Genomic DNA, 20,715 nt, shown 5'->3' with positions numbered 1-20,715 from the left:
AAAAAATATGCACGGAGGGGGAGGATGAAAAAAAAGAACAAAGCAGGGCATGTTTGCTTTCTCTTTGCTATGCAAATTAACCTGCCCGAGGGCAAGGAACGAGCGCGTGGGGCGCCCGGGGTTGAGGATGCCGTCGCGATCAAGCTGTTTCCCGAAGGCCCGTGTTTTCTTTGAATTAAGACCTCATTAGTTGACGATTTGCTGAGATAATAGGGTATAAGAGAGGTGGGTGGGGGAAGGGCGAAAGGGAGGGGTGTCAGCAAAGATGTGGATGGAGTGAGGGGGGATGGGGGGACGAGGAAAGGAGACACGAGTCGATATCATTATCAAAACAGCCGCCAAGGTAACCGGATCCCAGGAGTCGCCCTGCTTTTGCGTCCCCGGAGAGGACGCGCGCAATCTCCGTGCCACCCCGAGAGGAAGCGGCCCACTTGGGACGACGGAGCGCCGCGTTGTTTTATCCCCGACCGGGAAATGTTTTGAAATCCCCTTGACGTACGCGATCACATAATGTCCACGAAAGGAGGGAACAGTTTTAAGGTTGAAATACTGGTGAAATTAAAATCTCGTATATAAAATTACTTTGAAACGACATTATATTTTCCAGGCGTTTGTTTACGGAGACCGAAATTAATTTTTACTTGATTCCATATGCCCCTCACCGTTAAAATAAAAATGCCAGGGATAACGATGACTAGGCAGGAAGGAAAAATAATCGTCAAGAGGAAGCCATAGTTGAACATTGGCTGGGACCGCCTTGATGACCACGGGGCTAATGGGTGCTTAAATTGTTCATGTACCCTTTCATGAAAACGTTTCCACATTTTATGATGTTTCCTTTAGCCTTGATATTATTATAACTCCAAAGCTTTTTAGCTGAGCCACGAGAACCTTCTGGCAACGAATCGGTCTTTTGCATACGATTAATAAATATATTAACCTAAGGAATGCAACATCAAAAATTCCAAAAAATCTCCCAATTCAAAAATTTCATAAAAATCTAATTTTTCGGCTAACAATTTTTGTTTGTAATTGAAAATCATATGCTATACCAAATCAAGTCAAACCAATCACCTAAAATTATTCCTTCAAATAATTCATTCATTCTCAAATTCTTAACTAATTTGTATCTGATGTGACGAGAACACAGTATCTTGCATTATCTCCGGAATGAGGATTATATGTTTGCCTCAACAAAACCAAATAGACTTGAGTTAGTCAAAAAACAATCACAAAATATAGCACTGTCTCAGTGAAAGCACCAGTGTCTCAGTGAAAGCCAATGTTCCAATCAATGCTGTCCTAGAGGATAACCGGAGAGGGTAAGGACAACGAAGGGTGGGGTTGCCCTGAACCCTTCGTCGGATTGTCTTCGGCAACCGAAGGTGCGTCTCCCCGATGCCCGAGGGCGTTCGATGGCCGCGTCAACGCAATCCGCAGGGCGCGGCGCTGCTCGAAGTCCGCCCTACGTGACCACGTACGCCTTCTCCATGGAGTACATATCCCCCAGGAGGCGCTGCATTGGGATATCGCCGATAGTGTCCTTAAAGAAGAGCCTCTCGACGGTGTCTCGGCGGACGGAGCGGAGGATGGGAACGAGGAGCAGGAGACGGCCGAAGCGCGTCGGCTGCCGTGGGAAACGGCTCCTCACGTAGTCTCCCAGGATGCACTGCGCCTGGTCCTGCAGCATCTCAACCGGCTGCACGTCCGCCAGTCCCGGGGTTTCTAGGCGGAAGATTGACGACCGAATTAGTCTCGACGCCCGAATAATTTTTCAAGGCATGCTCTCAGGACTTCCTAAGAAAACGATTATTTGCACTAAGGTCATCAGTTATGGTTTTTATCAATACGGTAATAAATTCAGCTGACAAGTGGGCCACACGGCCTTATTTAGTTTCATTAAACGCTAATTAGAAGATACAAAATCTCTTAACAAACAATAAAAACACGAGAAAAAATACTTTTTCAAGGGCATTTTTTCAAGTTAATTAGCCCTTGCATGATCCCCAGACTGGTAAAAAGTAGGTTATTTGTGGTTTCCAGTTGATACTACTGTTGTGAAAACACTTCTTTGCCATCTGTGAATGACATATTGTGAACAAGATATCGCATATGGATATATTTACAAAACCAAGTTCCAAAAATATTGGCACACTAATATATAACATGAGAATTATTTTGTGACAACATTGAATTCTGAATCGATCGCCTTCCATCTCATTGATTTCTTAAGATCCGTCTGTAGCACGATTGACGACAGAGATACAGTAGATTCGACCTACTGGTCGCACTACAGAATCGGATATCGGATTCATTAGAATGTTCCGTTTCATGGGGCATAAAGCTAGCTCTGAATGCTCAAATGAAGTTATTCATTCAGTACAAACATTAAAATCAGATCGGAATTGCAAAAATAAGTTGCAGTACATGATCTCCTGGGCGATATGAAATTTTCACTCCAGTGAAAATTTTATTTAAATGAACGATTGTACCGCTTTTCTCGATAGCTCGTTTACTGTGAGTGAGCGATCACTAGTAAAACCGAGCGAATTTCCTCCAGAACATTTAGATAAGGATTTCATTACAATGAGGGAAGAAGGGCATAGCGGCATCATGACAGGGAATATTATCATTTATCGCCATAGTTGAAAACAACCACAATAACCGCTATGTCATTATATGTACGGCATTCCTGAAAGATGAAGTACATTACTTCTCAGAAGCGCTCTCAATAGACCGTTATTTCTTCGTTTTTCCTGATTTTAGAATAGGATTATGAATAAAAAGCAGTGTGTTCTCGTACATTAAGAATTTAAAGAGCTCCATCCTACTTTCCTCGTTAGACGCTAGCTGGGGACTGAATACATTTCTTCTATATAACTGAAGTCATATTTTGCTTGTGGTTGAAGAATTCACCAATGCCGAAGATTATTGCAACAATTATGTAGTCATATAAACCTGTCATGAGCCATCATCTTAGGACGACTATTATTATTTTATTATTATTAAATATTATTATTTTCATTTTTTATTTTATTATTATAATACAAATTTAGTTACAATTAGGCAATAATCCTGGTGGCAACGGTTAAGTCTGGTCAACGGTCACTGTTATAATTCACGTACATACAAAAATAAGAAGAACATATATGAGACAAAATGCTCTTATATACAATTACACTTAAAGATTACCAACTACACCTTTACCATCACACATTAGCTAGGTTCACACCATGCCTACAATGCACCGTCCATCACCGCACTCCGTCCATAATCACGGACCCTTCAATTTCATGTACCGTTCAAAATCACCACCGTTAACACATTCACTTTTCCAATACAACTTCTAACGCCGTCCACATCACTTACAACCAATATTTTAATAAGTACAATATAAGTATAATAATCACTGACCAACAAAGTTTATCACCCAGTGGCTGCTTTACACTTATTCTTAAAACTCCAAAAATTGGATGGAAAGGGATTAAACAAACCTCCAGGCAGCTGGTTCCAATCAATTATAGTTCTATTTAAAAAAAGAAGTATTTTTTCTTATTTTTTTGCATTATTATTTTTATTTTAAAACGGTGGTCATTTTTTCCTTAAAGTTTGAGTCTTCTATCTATTTCTATAAATCTTCCCACGCTTCGTCATTTTTAACAACTCTACAGTATACATCGCGCCTAACCAACTCTTCTATTTTTCAAACTCTCTCATTTCAGTATATTCGACATTTCCGTGACACAAACCAGTACCTTATATTCTTTTTCTTTTGTGGCTACGCCATTTCCTTTTGAATTTCTCATTTTAAATGAAGTACTTTAAATACCTTCAGTGTCACATTATCTGCTCGGAATCCCTAGTTAAGTAAACGCCTAAATATTTGTTATGACTGCTACATGGGATTTTTTCTCCAAAGAGGGTGTAAATATCCTTTTATGATTTTTTTATTTGAAAAAGTTACGGGCTTACTTTTACTTACATTGATGCCCATATTATTATTTGTTACCCAGTCACCAAGGCGATCGAGGTCATTTGGAAGTATAACGCGGTAATGTACATGCTCTGTAAATGTAATCATTAGCAAAGAGTCTTACTTGGGAATGTAAATTATTCCGTAGATCGTTTACGTAAATTAGAAAGGCCCTAGAACACTGCCTTGCGGAACTCACCTGCCTTATGGACACCATAACATACTACAAATGGTAAAATGTCACTTTCGTTCCACTTTATTAGTTCATAAAAACACTAAGCTATATTCCACTACAAAATAATTCATTCATTTACTGTTATAAAGATGGAAGCACTCACCAGGAGAAAACAAAACGACGGCCTTCATGCACCCGCACTCACTGCCATCTGGCGAGAGCTGTCGGAACCTCCCCATTATTTCCTGCAATAAAAGAACGATAGATTTTAAATGTCATTTGCTAAAAAAATGAAAATCCGTATTAAACATGCGCGAACGCCGTCATCCTTCGGCGCAGTACAATTACGCTTGTAATTAAGATTTCCGGCTGAGAAATCCTTCTCACCCGCCCTCAGAATTTTTTTTCACTTTCTCGATCCCGAATCCAGGGAACTTCTCGTTGGGGAATCAAGATCGAGAAAAGATGGAGAAAAGGGATTACATGATCACACACAGGAATCTCTACCTATCTGCCTAGTACCATGCAAGCCACCACTAGGGTGTGTGGCAGGAGGCGATAACACACCAGACTACTCTTGAAACAAAATATTTCCACCCTAGCGCGGTCGGATAGTAGGTAGTTAGGCACTCTAACCCTCCGTATTAATTTAGATTACATTTTGTTATTATTTTGGAATCATGAATTTCCATTCTCTCAACATAGAAAATTTCATGATTACTGTTATTTAGGAATTCATTTTGATAAAATGCATATTCGAGCATTATTTCATAGGATGAAAATGTATAACAATCTGAATTCCGTTATTAATAGAGTAAATTTCAGGACTGCGCAACTCATCTTCATGATATAACCAATTATATAACCAATATAAAATATCATATCCGAAATCATAATCCCTTAAATTCTTATGAGATTTTTGGAGGACCGAGAACTAATTCAGAGTCAAACACAGAAAAGGCACTGCTTGATTATAATGAGGACATAAATACCTGTATAGTATTGACTTCCTGCTCTATCGGATGATCCGGCGGCAGTCTTCCCCTAGCCTCGACTCCTCCCAGAAGTTCCGACAGGTCCCACGGAATGGACCACTGCGCCAGATGGAGGAGAAAGAGCTCTTTCCACGACTCTTGCAGCAGCAGAAGCTGTCAAAGAAGAAAAGATATCACGGGTGAGCAAGAGTTTGGCGCCGACGGGCAGCGAAACTGATCAATTAGCACATCTCGAGGCAGTTCAGCCTTTAATGTGATTTAAGCTCATTGATATGGGCAATCCACGGTAGGCATTGCCATGACAAAATGCGTTTTAAGTGGAATCATCCAAATAATGTCAAATGGATATGAATTGACTATAAAAACGAAGAGCAAGCTGATCCAATGAAATATCATTGGATCAGAAACGTGGGTCACTGGGAAAGGAGACTGGAGACGAGAAGAGGTCTCAAAAAAGAAAGGAGGAGGAGGTGTCAAGAAAGAAATTGTAAATTCATACGAATGATCCGAATTGAATAACGAGAATAATTAGAATTCGTATGAGTCATTGTGTTTCATCCAGAACGGAAAGAACTTTGAAGATTTTTGGAATCATTGTTTTGAAATATATATATGCGAAAATTTGGCGTGAAATTAGTAAGTATTCCGGCTCGTAGAAGAGGAAGCGGCCGCTATACGGAAAATGATAATGAAATTTAAGCATTCGACATAATTGGTGAATAAACGGATTTTTTAAAGGATATAGCAGAAGGAAAAGCATCGGATTGTCCTATGAGAAAGACCAGGATGCAAATGAAACGACGAGGAATTCTAGATCACTCCGGGAGTGAGATAATTAATTACATGTACTTAATTCTGAATAAAGGTAATAGTGAAGGGCTGAAACCAACCAGTCTCCTGATTAAGGGACTGATGAATGAAGTATTTCATCGTATTATTTCATACACTAGTACATAAATACTGAACTTAGATACCTATATTAACAAATAAAACAGTTTAAAACTTTAACTTGTAGAATCGCGTGGAAGTGGTGTTGTTTTAATATTTGGAAGCTAGATGACTGTACCATTTACGTTGATAACATAAAACTTAATCACAACGGTAGCTATCTACATAATGGTTGGTATATAAGTAATTATCACTAACACCATAAAGGCTGTACATTATTCCCACATCAATTTTCAATAATCGGTTCAGACGTTCTACTTCCGAAGGCAGCGCAGGATTTCTTCAGAAAAGCAGCGGAGTCGGACTTTGCTGCTATCCGAAGAATCTCCGAGGTACAGGTCTGGCCGTGGGATCGTCACAAACGACCCATTGCTAGCCTGGACACCCCTGCATCACTTCCTGCAGGGAAGAAGCCAAGGAAGTGCTAAGAAGACTTCCCTGAAGTAATAAAGCCGCCAAGAGACTACGCAGAAGAACACAAAACGTCTTCATGGTCCCAAAGACTGGTAAGACGAATGGGACGCCTCCACAAAGAGGTAGTCACATAGGGCGACATTAATCGGTTCTTATTTTCATATGTTTGAAATTCCCAGTAACTTTAAAAAATAAACAATTTTCTCTGTACGTACATGTATCAAAAGAAGGCAATGTCCAAGTTTAAGTGCAACAGAGCAACGTGAAAATGATGTAAAGCTGAATGATATGACAGTTAATAAGATCGTAGTCAGTCGCAATATTTTCCTGAAAAAATATATGGGCATTATAACTTTGGAATATATTTTAAATTCATAATTTGAAGTCATCAAAATCTCTTTTCGTCAAACAAGAAACACGAGATTATATTTCTATATGAATCATTTGCATGAACTCATTCTGATGACGACGGTCGTGCCGTCGAAACGTTAAAACTACATATGTTAAAACTACATCTTTGTGTTTCTATGTTTTAAAAATCTACATCTGTTTATATATATATATAAACACTGCAAAATCGAAAATAAGTAGGCATAAAGTGGAAACGTTCCGTCAAAGATATTTCTTCGCGATTTCTTTTCGCGAATTAAAATGATGGAAGGATAAATTTGCATTGTGTAATGTACATATTTGACATATAGTACTTCATTCATATAGGTTTACCTACTTTTTTAGGGAATACCTTGCTGGGTGTTCTCAATCGACATGGCTACCCTATCAAAACCATGTCTATGTTTACTCGCTTCTGCAGAAAAGCGATCACATAATTACTGAAAGGTCACCACTCATCGAATTGCAGATGTAACCTAGGACAGAAACTCACATCATGGCTATTTAAAACTATCGGAACTTACCTGGTCTCTCTTGGAGAGGGTTTGGAAGGGAGCGAGGCACCTCACCCACCGCACGGCCATGAAGAGAAGTCTTGCGGTAGTTTCCTGCGGAAAAAAATGAAGAAAAAAGGGCTGATAAAATGATCAGATTTGGATTTCCGGAGCTATACAAATATTTTAGGTAAAAATAATGTTTGCCTCGGCAGACTAAATTTGAACATAATCTCAAGAGTATTTAAAGGGGTCAGATCGAAATTAGTTAGTATCCTCCATGTCATTTTTCAGACCATGCATCTCAACCATTCGCATTAATGTTTTTAGATTCTCTTGGCGAAATAATTTGTGTTAACGGCAATCAATTAATTCATGGGTTCAAAAGTTGTTTCCATTTCGGAGTTTTGATGATTCTACATACAAGTTATTGTTTTGGTAATCTATGATTAAAAAGATTTTGAATGGACCCAGGCAGGATACCATTACACTTTCATGCTTAGCCAAACTATACAATCTCCGATTTCTCATCCTTCCTCCCTCCCCTCATTCCATCCAACATGCCTTTGCCCTTTCCTCCCCCTTCCTCGCTTCTCCTAACGTCCTCATTATCACACTCTTCCAACCTGTAGGTCAAATAGTGGGTCTCTAAAGTCTTCTTTGCCAAAATATTTAGTTGTAAATGAAGTGAGTGCCAGTGCTAGAAATACACACAGTAGTGTTTAACACGACTTGGACAGCACCGGAGGCAACATTTTACAAGGAATTCAATATAAGAAAACGATCCTCGCCAAAAATTCAACAACACCGTAATATCAAGGAAATATTATCTGTATTGGCAGTTAATTGGCAAAGTTAAAAAAAACAAAGTCGCAGAATATCATCACCTTATTTAAAGGAAATGCGTAGATTTGATTATTGGAATCGAAAGCTGGTTATCAAGTGATATTTCCGACGGTGAAATTCTCCAAAATCCATTTCCATTTACAGAAATTGCAGAACAAATAGAATCGGGGGCGGTGTCTTTATTGCGGTTAAACATTCTTGCGTCAGCAGGGCGGAAGTAACTCCAGGTAATGGTTGGGAAAGCGTTTGGTGTTCAATTCAAAGTCCTCAATCCAAAGGAATTTATGTATGCAAGTTTCATAGACCGCCGGACGACTATGATTAGATCAGCAAATCAAAGGTTTCTCATCCCAATACAATGATTACGACGTTATAATCGATGGAGATTACAATTTTCCATATATTGGTTGGAGCACATAATATAGTTTTAAAACGAGGGGTAAAGACAAAGATAACTGCGAGTCGCTGCTGAATTCTTTTACGTAGAACTCCTTGCATCAACTTGTCATTTCTCCAACTAGGGGCGATAATATTCTTGATTTGTCAACGACGAACATACCCGAAAAAGTCTTGAGTTTAGAAACTATAAAAGGAATGTTGGACCACAGTAAATACTAAGTTTCCGCTATATGGGGTCCGAAATAAGAAGCCTAAAAGGAAAATTCACTTACGTAAAGAAGGCGAATATAATGACCTAATGCGTGCTATAAAGTCAATTTTCAAATTTTAAGAAAAATAGAAATCACCGAAAAGCTAAGGATCGTGGAATCACTTAATAGAGATCACGCGCTCAGCAATTAACAAGTTCATTCCCAGTAAATTTATAAAAGATGACACGGAACCTTGATGGTTTACCTCGGATGCCAGAAAAGTATTGCGAGATCAAAGGTCATGTTATGCCAAGATGAAAAATATTAGATATGATATCTCTAGCCACTAAAGGAATGAGATCCTTAGTGATTACAAGATATCTGGGGCGAATACCAAGAAGACATTTCGGAAAGCCTTTTTGCATTATGTATTTTCATTTTTTGCAATAAATTCAAATTTTTTGTGTCAAAAATGACCTGGCCTGTGGTCGTCCCCTGCCACACACCCCTGCCCCTGACCCCCACGTCCCATGCCACACACCCTGGTGACGGCTTGCAGTGTAATGTGCAACAATAACATAAGCGTTTAGAGAATTCAGAAGGAAAGGACTAACGGGCATTTTGAAAAAGGAACGCATTCATTTTGGCCGTACGTCTGAGAGGTTCATGGAAATTAGTCAACATATAATAAACTCAAAAACGATGAAGATGACATAAAAAAACTCTAGAAAAGTTTAACTTAATAAACTCCTTCTTTCAAAGCGTCTTCAACGATGTCTTACCAAATGTTTCCGATAGCTTATCAAATCATGCTGGCCAAACGATCCCCAAAATTGAAATATCATATAATAGAATCGAACGTTTGCTGAAAAATATTATGCCTAATAAATCCTCCGGACCCGATCAAATAACCGCTCGTATATTAAAGGAGCTAGCTTCGAAAATTGCGCCGTATCTAGAAATAATGTTTAAGAAGTCGCTGGTAGATCACAAGGTTTGCAGGTATTGGAAAATGGCTAACTTAACACCAATTTTAAAAATGGAAACAAGGAGGAACCTAGTAATTACATACCTATTTCCCTCACATCCATTTCGTGCAACATATAGTTCGCTAGTTCGATCTTGAGACGCCTAGATAGTCAGGAGCTATTAATGAAAAATCGGTGAGACACCACTTGCGCTTTTTGTTCATGATATTCTTATTTCGGGGAAGAGCAATGTTCTAGTGGGCGCAGTTTTGCTAGATTTTAAGAAAACATTCGTCGAGTACCTTGTAAAGAAGTACTCATAAAGTTAAGGTAGGAGAATATGGAATATATAAAAATATCCATGGGTTGAATTGAAGGATTTTTTAATGGTCGGGTACGTCATTGCCGGGGGTAGTTCATCAGCAGTAGAAGTTACTCCAGGTGTTCCCCTGGGAAGTGTTATGGGACCGCTTTTACTCCTACTTAACGTTAACTACATTGGCTAGGGCCATATTTGGATCCAAATTAGTCTGGTATTTATTCACCCCCTGCCACGCACTCTAGCGGTGGCTTGCAGGGCACTAAAAATGCATTATTAACCCCCATTATTATATTAATGCATTATTAATTGTACTACGGTAGGCAGGGATCATGTCAATAAATTTAGAGAAATGATGTGTAGTGCAGATTAATTTCCTCCTTTCATTTAATAACATTCTCTCCTAAATAATATTTTTGTATTTTTTAGTACCCTGCAATCCAGGGTACTAAGAGCCCACTTTGTTGTGTGGCAGGGGGTGAATACACACCAGACTAATTTTCACCACAATATTTTTACCCCTGCCGTGGTTGGCTAATGTTATTATGATCCCTTATCTTTCGTGGAAAAAAATGACATCTTAAATCTGTTCTACACTTAACCTCTCTAATATGATTGACATGATCTTGCCTACCGTTGTACGTTGGATAAATTAGTTGTCTTGAGCAATCCCTTTCCATTTAATATTCTGTGTATCCGCTTTTCCCAACTGATTTGAATTTCTCGCTTCTTTGTACCTACCATGCCCAGTACTTTATTTGCTCTCCGTCCATCCGGCATACTCGCGAAAATTTAGAAGACACTCAATGCCATCACCTCAGAAGATGCTATCTGTGGAAGACCCGAAGTTCAAGTGCTTCTATTCACTACTCTACGTTCGGAAGGACTCTCCTGAAGAGATTCCTTTCTCTTCCTCCCTCCGAGAGTGGAAGCTGCGACCGGGGCGCTATTTACTCACTACCCCTATGTATAGCCTCTATCGGGTATTTCCTCTTACTGGAGGTTCTGGAGGTACGGTGGGGGGTGCGGGGAGGAATTCGGCGGCGGATAGAGATTGGTCGTCGCCTGGAGGACGGACGGCCTGTGGAGACGCGGCGGCGTAAGGGCCGGCGTCGAGGGAGGGGGGGGAACACTCCCCATACCGGCGCGGAAGTTGACTTTCTCGCTCCCGTGCAGCTGGCTGGCGGGTTTGGGAGGGTGGCGGGGGGGGGTTGTGAGAGGGGAGAGGAGAAGAGGAAGTGGGGAGGGTGGGGAGCTGGAACCCAAGGGACACTTTTAGGGGTAGCGGGTGCCGTTTGGGAGGGGATGAGGAGGGTGGAAAAACCATCGACGTTCCACGCCGGGAGCCAATGGGAGGCCGCCCCCGAAGCCAGCGCATGGGGCGTGGTCTCCCCCTTTTATTCGACGTGGGGAAGTCAATTCGCTAGGCGACGCCGGCCACTCGGGGGGCGTCGAGGGGGCTCCTTCCTTCGGAGCGCCAACCAGCCGCGCCCACCCCCCCCTCTTCATTCCCCTCCCACACCCTCATTAAGGCACCACGCGCACCCAAGAAGTCAGCTCCCGCCGCACTCGAGAGCGGGCGCTCCCATTGGCCCAGCTTTACGACCTCCTCCGGAGCAAATACAACTTTCGAAGCAACTGGACATTAGAGGGGGCGAGATAGCGAAGGAAGGAAGAGGGCGTCTGCTACCGATAAGATGGCTACAGTTTCAGATTCGGGTGATGCCCTTGGACATCCGCCAGCGAAAAATCCAAGCGTGTCGCCATTTTCAGGAAAACAGAACTCCGTGGGCAGCCGCAGGCGGTGAAAGGAGGCTGTGTGCTTCGCAAATTTTCGTATTCAGTGCTTAGTACGAGGGGAGCTCACTACGGGCACATCCATTGGGGAGGGAGGGGGAGAGTGTCTAAGGGTGCTATTCCCCCAATCCCAGAGGAAATATTGATCTCAAACCTATTGAATATCAGGCTCATCCGTCCTATTTCAGATTGAACACTTCCACAAGAACGATACTAGATTAAACACGATAACTTATTTCCAATATAGTTGAAATAAGTGGCATGGATTTTCATATACTGGTTGGGAGTCACTCACGAAGTGGAGGCTAAATTACCTATTAAACCTTTTGCATAATTCGGAAAGATGTCTCTTTAGCAATGATGTTGAAAATGTGTTATTAGCCTCATTACTAATACTACGGTAGAACAGATCAGGTAAATTAAATTTGAGAGATTATGAGTAGAACAGATAGATGTCATTTTTCCCACAAATGATGAGGGATCAGAATAAACTTACGTTTATCCGATAGCTCTAGGAAGGAGAGGTAAAGGGTTGTCTGGTGTATGTCAAAGTGGTGGCTCGAATGGTACTAAATAAACTAAATTATCGTTTTTCGTTTCATACGTCTATCCTTGCAGTCCAACCTGACGCATGGAGACATCAACACCATCCACCAAGATTTATTTTACAATATTGGAAGTCGTTGATGGCTAAGTTTATTTGCAATTATCAAATGACATAGGTATGCGTTTTCGTCTGCTTTGCATCTAAGTTGAGCCCTACCTCTTTCTTTGAAGGCTCAAGGGGGCGCGATGTTTGGAGAGCATAGTTTATTATTTTCTGTGACTCCACTAAAAAATAGAAAATGTCTCAGTTTCTGAAATTCTGGGCATACATTTTTTCACGTGGTGCAACTGGCTTTAGCGTGTATATGGTAACGACAGCCAGATATTATTATTAGGTAATCTACCGGTTAAGGTAGGTTTTTGGATGGACGTAATTACTAATTAAATAATTTGTGGCCCCTAGCAAAACACAACATCCTACTTTACATCAGGTCCCTCTTCAGCTCTGAGTACTTTCTTCCTCCCTTCATCCCGTCCAACATCCCTATCCTGTTCCTTCCCTTTCCTCGTTTGCCTAACATTCTCCCCTCTATTACAGTCTTCAACATCCCGCTGCCGGTCAGTACCCCCTTCAGCCACTTCTCCTGCCTCCATAGGATTGCTCCCAACAAACCCCTCTCTTCGCCCACCATACCAAGTACTTCCTCGTTTGTTTTCTTCTCGGTCCATTTCACCTTCTCCATTCTTCTCCGCACCCACATTTCAAAAGCCTCCAGTCTACGTCTATCCTCCTGCTTCAATGACCACGTTTCCGCACCGTACATAGCTACGCTCCATATCAAAGTTTTTACGAGTCTTTTCTTAATATCCTTACTCAACGTCCCCGTCATTAACTCCCTCCTCCTTGTGAAAGCCTCTTTGCCTAGCGCAATTCTTCTCCTTACGTCCTTACTACTTTGACCGTGTTGGTCCAAGACACTACCGAGATACGTAAACTGACGTATCTCGATCCCTACTTGAGGTGCTTTGTGGAGGGCACTTTGAGTGAGTACGGCGTCCGTCGGATGGGACGTTAAGCTGCGGACCCCTTGGCGCCTTTCGTAAAGAGTAGGCTAATGCCGACGCCGGGTTTATCTCCACCCTTCATCCTTTCCTATCCATCCCCTATGGCGCAAATGACCTTAGCTGTCGGTCGCCTCCCCTAAAAACTACTCCCCACTCCGGAAGAGTGGTGGAGCTGGAAGTTAGTTGTGCGACGGCGGACAGGGCAATAATTGCTCGTTTGAGGGATTAAATGATCGGAATACATTGGGTTACACAAATGGTCACAGGTTCTCAGTACTCAGATTAATGGGGTTATTTTCATGAACTTGAGAAATAATTCTAATCCTGAAATACATCCTGAACTTGGGGAATACTTATGAAAGCTCATTATGAATGCAGGATTCAGCATTTGCCGGCCTCTAAACGAGAAACTTTATCCGCGAGTACGCCCACGTTTAAGGTTTTAAGAATAAAAATGCAATCAGATTTTGAATTGGCGTATTGCAGGATGCGAATCAACAATACTGACAATTTACATGAATAACTTACTGATGGGCTGTAGGAGACGGAGGCAAAACAAGTGTCCCAGAGAGAATAACATTATTATAGCAAAAGAAAACGCGTTGAAGCAAAAGCAAAGTTGCTCCTTTCAAACGTCCTTTTGGAAATACAACTGTTGCAAAGATTAATTTTACAATTATCATTTTGAATTTTTCTTCATGTTATTTTGAAATCCAGTTGAAATAATGGCAACTAAAATGAAATTTTCAAAGGATTCATTCAAAATTTATTTTGGCAAAACGTTTTAAAATTTACTTATGACACATTTGGAAATAAATGGAAAAGGGTCGATACGATTCATACATTGAACGGCTTGCATAATTCACTACATGGTAGTAACAGGAAATTAAGCAAATAATAAATTATAAGCAATAGACGTCACGACCGGTGTGCTTCCGGCTGGGAAATATTCACCAATCGGAGAAAATAGACAATTTTTTAAAATGCAAGGGAAACCAGGGTTTTTTTGGTTTCGCCAATCGGTAAGAGTGAAACGGAGTCCGCAATGGCAGTGCTCACCTGGAGGATCTCCCATGTGGGCGAGAGGGCGAGGTGGAGGGGAGTGGGAAGAGCGGCGGGGGCCGGCATCGGCGGAGACATCTCCTGGCGATGGTGTGGCGGCACGTGGGGTCCAGCGGCAGCGGAAGGGAGGAGCCTCTCCGACGAGTCGCCGCCCGCCTTGCAGTTCCAGGCGTAATCCTGGAGAGGACGGTTGCTCAGTATCATTCTCCAGTGACCCTGGAGTGCGAGAGAGGGGCACCCTGCACTCCAAGATGGAATGCCATATGGGGGCAAGCGTGGGCGCTTGCTGCTCGTGGACATGGTAATGTTTGAATGGCCCGAAGGTGGCACACCTCGGACTCGTCAAGTTATTAAAAATTCTTACGTATTGCCGGATGCCACGTGAATGTTGTACTATCACTTGGGATGTCTGTATGACTACGAATTGGAAAGTTGAGAATCTCCGATTTAACGGAATCACGGAAATGGATATTCAAGTAAAATTGGTTTCAACATCCATAAACTTTAAACTTTTGGCAGCGCCACCAATGGATAATTTTAAAAGAAATGAAAGGCGCCAAGGTCACGACCGAGATAGTTCCCGATGTTTCATATTCACGACAAATTATAAACTAAAACTTTATGACCTAAAGATTTATGCAGGTCACCTGCAGTTTAAGCAAAGCCATAACACAGCCTTGACCGTCTCTACATGTCACGTTATTCTGAAATAGCAAATTTTGTCAGCCTCTCCACCGCTGATGGGAAGAGTCGCAAATTTATAATCATCGGCAATTTCATCCTAAGCGTTGTCGCAGCTAGTCAGTATTTTATATTCTCCAATAAAATAGAATCCAGTCGCTATAAATACAAACAAAAGCATTATTATGTCCCTCAGAAGGATAAGAAATTCACCATTTTAGACACGAATACCAATCGCTTTTGGACGCAGCACAAGAACCAAGAGGAACAAAACAGAGTTCTTCTTTCGTAAATCAAAATACGGGCGGATGGTTGAAAAAAGTGTATAATTATTCCTCGAGTGAGTGTCAGCCATCAGTTTTGACCATACTTCAATTTATGGAAATGTAAACACAGTAAAAATCAAAAAGCAGAGTCTTAGGGGATTGAAATGAAAAAACAGAATAATGAATAAATTAACAGACCCGCATTAAATGGATTCTAATGCAAATGACCTCTTTAGCAATAAAATAAAAGCTTCCCTGAATTATTTTCGTACGCATTTAACGAGATCCTTATATTTTAAATTGATTTGAATGCTCATTAATATTACGATTCCTATATTTCCGAAAGGTTTCCGTATACTACAATTTCAGTCTTGGCAGGTTTAACCGTTAGCACTATAACTTGAAGAGTAGATGTTCCTTCGTATTAAGCAACATCTAAATGATGGTTTCCGGCGTAACTTTATGTAATCGATTCATGTTGGAAATGAAAAATCTACGTAAATGGCTGGCAATGAATTGAAATGAATAAATGATAAAACCATTTGAATAGGGTGATTGAGGCAGAGAGGTCCCAGGAGGATGGTTCACTTACATGGCACTTCTCCGCGGACATGAGAATCTGCAGCAGCTCCGGGTGCGGGTGCTGGCCCACGAATAGCGGCCCCATTCCCCCCGCGGAACCGGCCGCAGCCGCCGCCGCCGCGGCAGCCGCCGCCGCCACAGCCACTCCCCCGAAGACGCCTCCCGCCGTACCGGCCTCGGCCTCCTCCCCCGGCGGCGGAGGCGGGGGCATCTCTCCCGGGGGAGGCTGCCCTTGCTGCCTGCCCCCGGAGGAGGCGGCGGCGAGACCCGGGCTTCCGCCACCGGCCGCCGCGAGGAGCTGCGGGGGCGCGGGGTGGGCGTGCGGGGGCGGGAGGGGCATGGGGGCAAGGGGCATTGGCGGGTGGTGGGGATGGTGGGCGTGGTGGGGGCGCGGGGCGTGGTGGTGATGCGGGGCGTGGTGGTGGTGCGGGGCGTGGTGATGGTGATGGTGGTGCGTGGCGAGGCTGAGGGCGTGTGGGGGCCCCGGGAACAGCAGCGGGGGCATCAGCTTCCCGCCACCCGCTCCGCCTCCACCCGCTCCTCCCAGCATGGTCTGGTGGTCGGGGGCGCCAGCGGCCCCGGGCGGAGCCGCACCGCCCCCGCCCGAAGCCCCGCCGCCCCCGTGGGTCCCGTCTTTGGGCTTCGGCTTGCGCGGACCCCGCTCATGCTGCACTGCTGCACAGGGGAGAGAGGGAAAGGGGTTAGCCAAGGGCGGTCAGCGCCCGAGGTGACCTCAATGCATCTGCCGGATTGTAATAATCCCGCACATAATACAAACATTCAAAATAAATACGTAAATCTCACTAATAGCTACGATGGAGTAATTTCAGCCGTGAAATAACCCCGCCTTATTTACGGGGAATCCTGAAAGCTACAATGAGGCAACAGAGTAAATATCTGAATATCTACTCTAAAAGAAATAAGGGTGGGAGGATTAGGGTGAGATAGGAGTAAGGTCAATTAATTGGTGACACCAAAGGGGACATTATTGGGGCTCCACATCATCATTAGGCCAGAGTACCTTGATTAATAATTAGAGAAACATAGATCGGAACGAAGACAACAAAGTTATCTCGGCAAATTGATATACTCTATGTTCCTCAAATGATTGCGATCACAAACAAATTTAGACCGCGCATCCCTACTACAGTGGTCGAAGAACATGACTTCAATCTAATATTAGTATGAAAACACATCAAATTCACCTCAATTCTTCTTTTTTATTTGTACTACGCGTTTGTTTTCCTTTCGTTGCTTTGGAGAAAGCAATTGTTGAACGTGATCAAAGAGCCAAAGAGATGAAAGAAATCTGAAGGAACAGAAGGGCACGTGCAAAAACAGTATGATTATCTATGCGGATGACATGGAAGCAGTATTAGAGAATAGTGTATTGATTATTTAATGAATGTATGTTTCTACTCATAAATTAAAAATGGAGCTGTTTTGTGTATTCTGGCCAAATCCGAAAGGGAAGAGGTACTTAGAGGTGAGAGGTACTTATGTATGAACGTGAGTGCGTATCAAATGAAAATTGGATGTTATCACTTGAGTTCTTCATATACGTTCCATCATACACGGACTAGTGATCCGCTGATGTGTAACATCAAGAGAATCCTTTCATATACACGTTTATGCACCATAAACAAATCAAACTCACATAAATTTTAGGATAGAACGGAGATATAATATAAAGTATGGTATGGAAAAAATTTTACCAATAGTTTTAATACTTTAATACTGCTATATTTACGATAAAATACTAATAGGAATTTTGCAGTGCTCCTGAAGCCAAGCGTGATGTGGTTTTGGTTTAGTAGTGTGGATGAAACCACGAGAAGAAATTGGATGTGGCGGGTGGGGAGTTATGGTAGGGCTTGGAGGTAATACGAAGCAAAATTAAAATGCTTTGAAGTTGAAGAGGTGCCCGCGACAGGAGGAGAGGGCATAATTTTACGTCCGCCTGTCTATTTGGTGATCTTTGGGAAAGAAGGAGCCGAACGTGAATACATACTTGTATTATCGTCCTTTTACACTAGGCATTCTCTAAAATCTCCAAACTGTCGAGATGGAATGCCGTATCTTCATCTCGGAGAACATCTCAGTGGAAATCGTTCTAGTTTTTTGATTTGAAATGAGTATTTCGCGGAATATATGCGAGGGAAATTAATAACAGAAAGGAGCTCATTTCTTCTAGAAACTTAGAGCTGTCTACCTACGGTTTTTTAGTTGCCTTACATCCAATATATTTCCGCGAGAGGAGGTCGCTGAGTCATTGTTATATTGGTTAACTCCATTTTCATCCATTGCTTTACTTTTGTCTTTTTGGCTAACGAGAGGTTAATCAAGTTGCTCTCATTACAAAGAAGTAATTTATATTCTGTCATGCGTTCTTTTTTTTAACTTTTTAGTGCTACGTTACTTAAAAACATCTGATTTCATCGTACCGTTACCTCACCTTTTGCGCTATCAAAACTTGTCTCGTCGCTTATTTGCATTTAAATAATGTGCAAACACCAAAAGGCTGTTGTTATTTCATCACGTAGCAGTTTCACCAAGTTAAACCGGACACGATTCACAACACCCGGGTCTCCCTCCCACCCTGCCTGCCCTCTCCGCCTTTAGAAGGGGATATAACGTTCGCGGGACTCGTACGGTTAATCCGAAGGGGAACCGAGATTCTTTCGCCCCAACGCAGTCGGGGATGAGGTGGGGTGGGTAGGGGGAGAGAAGATTCGTTCCTGCTCACCTCCCAAGTACGAATACGGCGATTTTTTCATCACGTGGACTGCGCCGAGGCGAGAATGGGAGAGGAAAAGAAGGAAGCAATCAAATAAAGGGAGTGGTGTTGGGTGGAGTGGGGGGGAGACAAAGCAAATACGTTCCCCGTCGCCGGGGAAACAAACTACGGAGTGCCGGGGGAGGGGAAGGGGTGGGAGGTCGGGGAAAAGAGGAGGAATCACGGAAATTTGACCTCTTATCTCGCATTTGGGACGTCTTTGGGGAGAATGGGAATGGGATTGGGGTTTTGGGGCCGGAGAGGGACTGCCCTCCGTCAGGCTCCCTCCATCCCCCGCACCACTGCCCCCGACCCCTGCCCTCGCCGGAGTGGGCCTAAAGTTGGAATTCGCGTGAGAAAGGCGCAGGTGCACTCACTCCCCTGGTCTCACCTTTTCCACGACCACCGCCGCCGCCACTCGGCACAGGGGGGAGGGAGGGAAGGGGGGAGGGGAGGAATAGTGTCCCGGGGTAAAAAGAAGAAAGAATGGAGAGAAAGACCACTCTTGCAGGGGGGGAGGAGGACCTATGCAGAAACCCCTTCCACCCTCCGCCAACCGGCCCACTTCTTAAGGGGGTCCGTCTCGTCCTTCACCCCCACTCGCCCCATTTCTCCCCACAAACACCCTTGCCGACCTCAAACCCTAGCGTCCTTCTCTTCGCCCCCCCCCTCCCGCACCCTTCCCACCCTCACCTCCAGGAGCAGGGCACACCTCCAACCCTTTCGCACCACTCCGACGAGCGAAGGGACTGCGCTTCGTACCAGCCGGGTGGCGCCGTCAACGGACGGATCAACAAGCGCGCACAAATGAATGCGAAAGGAAATATGCGAGAATTGATGCATTCGTGGGAGTTTGATCGCATCACTGGTGAGAGGCTGATTGACGAAATTGTGCGTAGTTTCCATTTTGAGATGAAGTCACGGTATTCGTTGCGCACACCCAATGGGAGAAGGGCATTCATAAATGCACCCGTTCCCTTTTAAAAATTGAAGAAATATAGCAACGCCATTTATATCGACGCCAGGATGCAATTCTACGATTAAGTAATACTTGCGTATTCTCACTGCTTTGTTTTAGGGTATAATAATTTCTGGTATTTAATTCTCCAATTTTTAAGAGAGACAAAAATAATGTGTTATGTTCTGCAATTTTTACTGGAACCTGGGTATTTTTTTTTTAGAGATGCGATAGTTTAAATTAAAAAATATGGAGCTCATCACGATTTTTGTTTGTTTTCTTTCTTCGTCATGACGCTCCATAAGGTTGAGCCAGTTACCAACGGTCACTCCAATATTGTGTTAAGTACGCGGCGATTCATAAACACCAAACCATCATTAATTAAATCTATTGCTAATATTATAATGATTTATTCTTTCTCGTGCTGATGTTGAAAGCGTATTTCTAACTCTATCGTAGAATGGCAAAAATGATTAAGAATTTCAAGAGTTACAGATAGGCCATAGCAGTGATAAGTTTAAAATACCATTTATGAAATCTTATGTCGACTTTTAAAACAATCTGACTTCTTCACCTATTATCTTCTATATCCTGGAAGGTTTCCCTATCTTCAAAATACTTATCCAATACGTATCCTAATGCATTTAATATTTTTGGACTTATTTTTCCTCTACATATATATATATTATATATAAATATATAAATATTTAATGCATCAGTCGGCCTCCACCATAGTTTGCCATTACATCCACTGCTACTTTCTCGAATCATCACATCCATTTCATAAAGGAAGAGGCATTTGCAAGATGGGAATTTATGAGATCTACGGTAAATAAGGTGGTTAATAAAAGTTAAGTTAAACTTCAATAC

At 42.6% G+C, this 20,715-nt stretch overlaps 1 protein-coding gene across 1 annotated transcript in view; it reads right to left on the bottom strand.

Moving 5' to 3' along the window:
- Positions 1-1,465: 1,465 nt before the first annotated feature.
- dsf (nuclear receptor dissatisfaction) overlaps positions 1,466-20,715 on the bottom strand; it is a 70,924-nt gene continuing 51,674 nt past the window's right edge. Inside the window, exons 3-8 of the mRNA XM_071593160.1 lie at positions 16,122-16,786; positions 14,580-14,798; positions 7,420-7,503; positions 5,141-5,296; positions 4,312-4,393; positions 1,466-1,725 (exon numbers count right to left, since the gene is read on the bottom strand). Coding sequence (XP_071449261.1) covers positions 1,466-1,725; positions 4,312-4,393; positions 5,141-5,296; positions 7,420-7,503; positions 14,580-14,798; positions 16,122-16,786 — 1,466 coding nt within the window. The remainder of the gene's footprint in view (positions 1,726-4,311; positions 4,394-5,140; positions 5,297-7,419; positions 7,504-14,579; positions 14,799-16,121; positions 16,787-20,715) is intronic.

This window comes from Hetaerina americana, unplaced genomic scaffold (assembly GCF_022747635.1).
Source record: "Hetaerina americana unplaced genomic scaffold, ioHetAmer1.1.p SCAF_52, whole genome shotgun sequence".
NCBI lineage: Eukaryota > Metazoa > Arthropoda > Insecta > Odonata > Calopterygidae > Hetaerina > Hetaerina americana.
The sequence above is the reverse complement of the archived record's forward strand: the minus strand, read 5'-3'. Positions and strand labels throughout refer to the sequence as shown.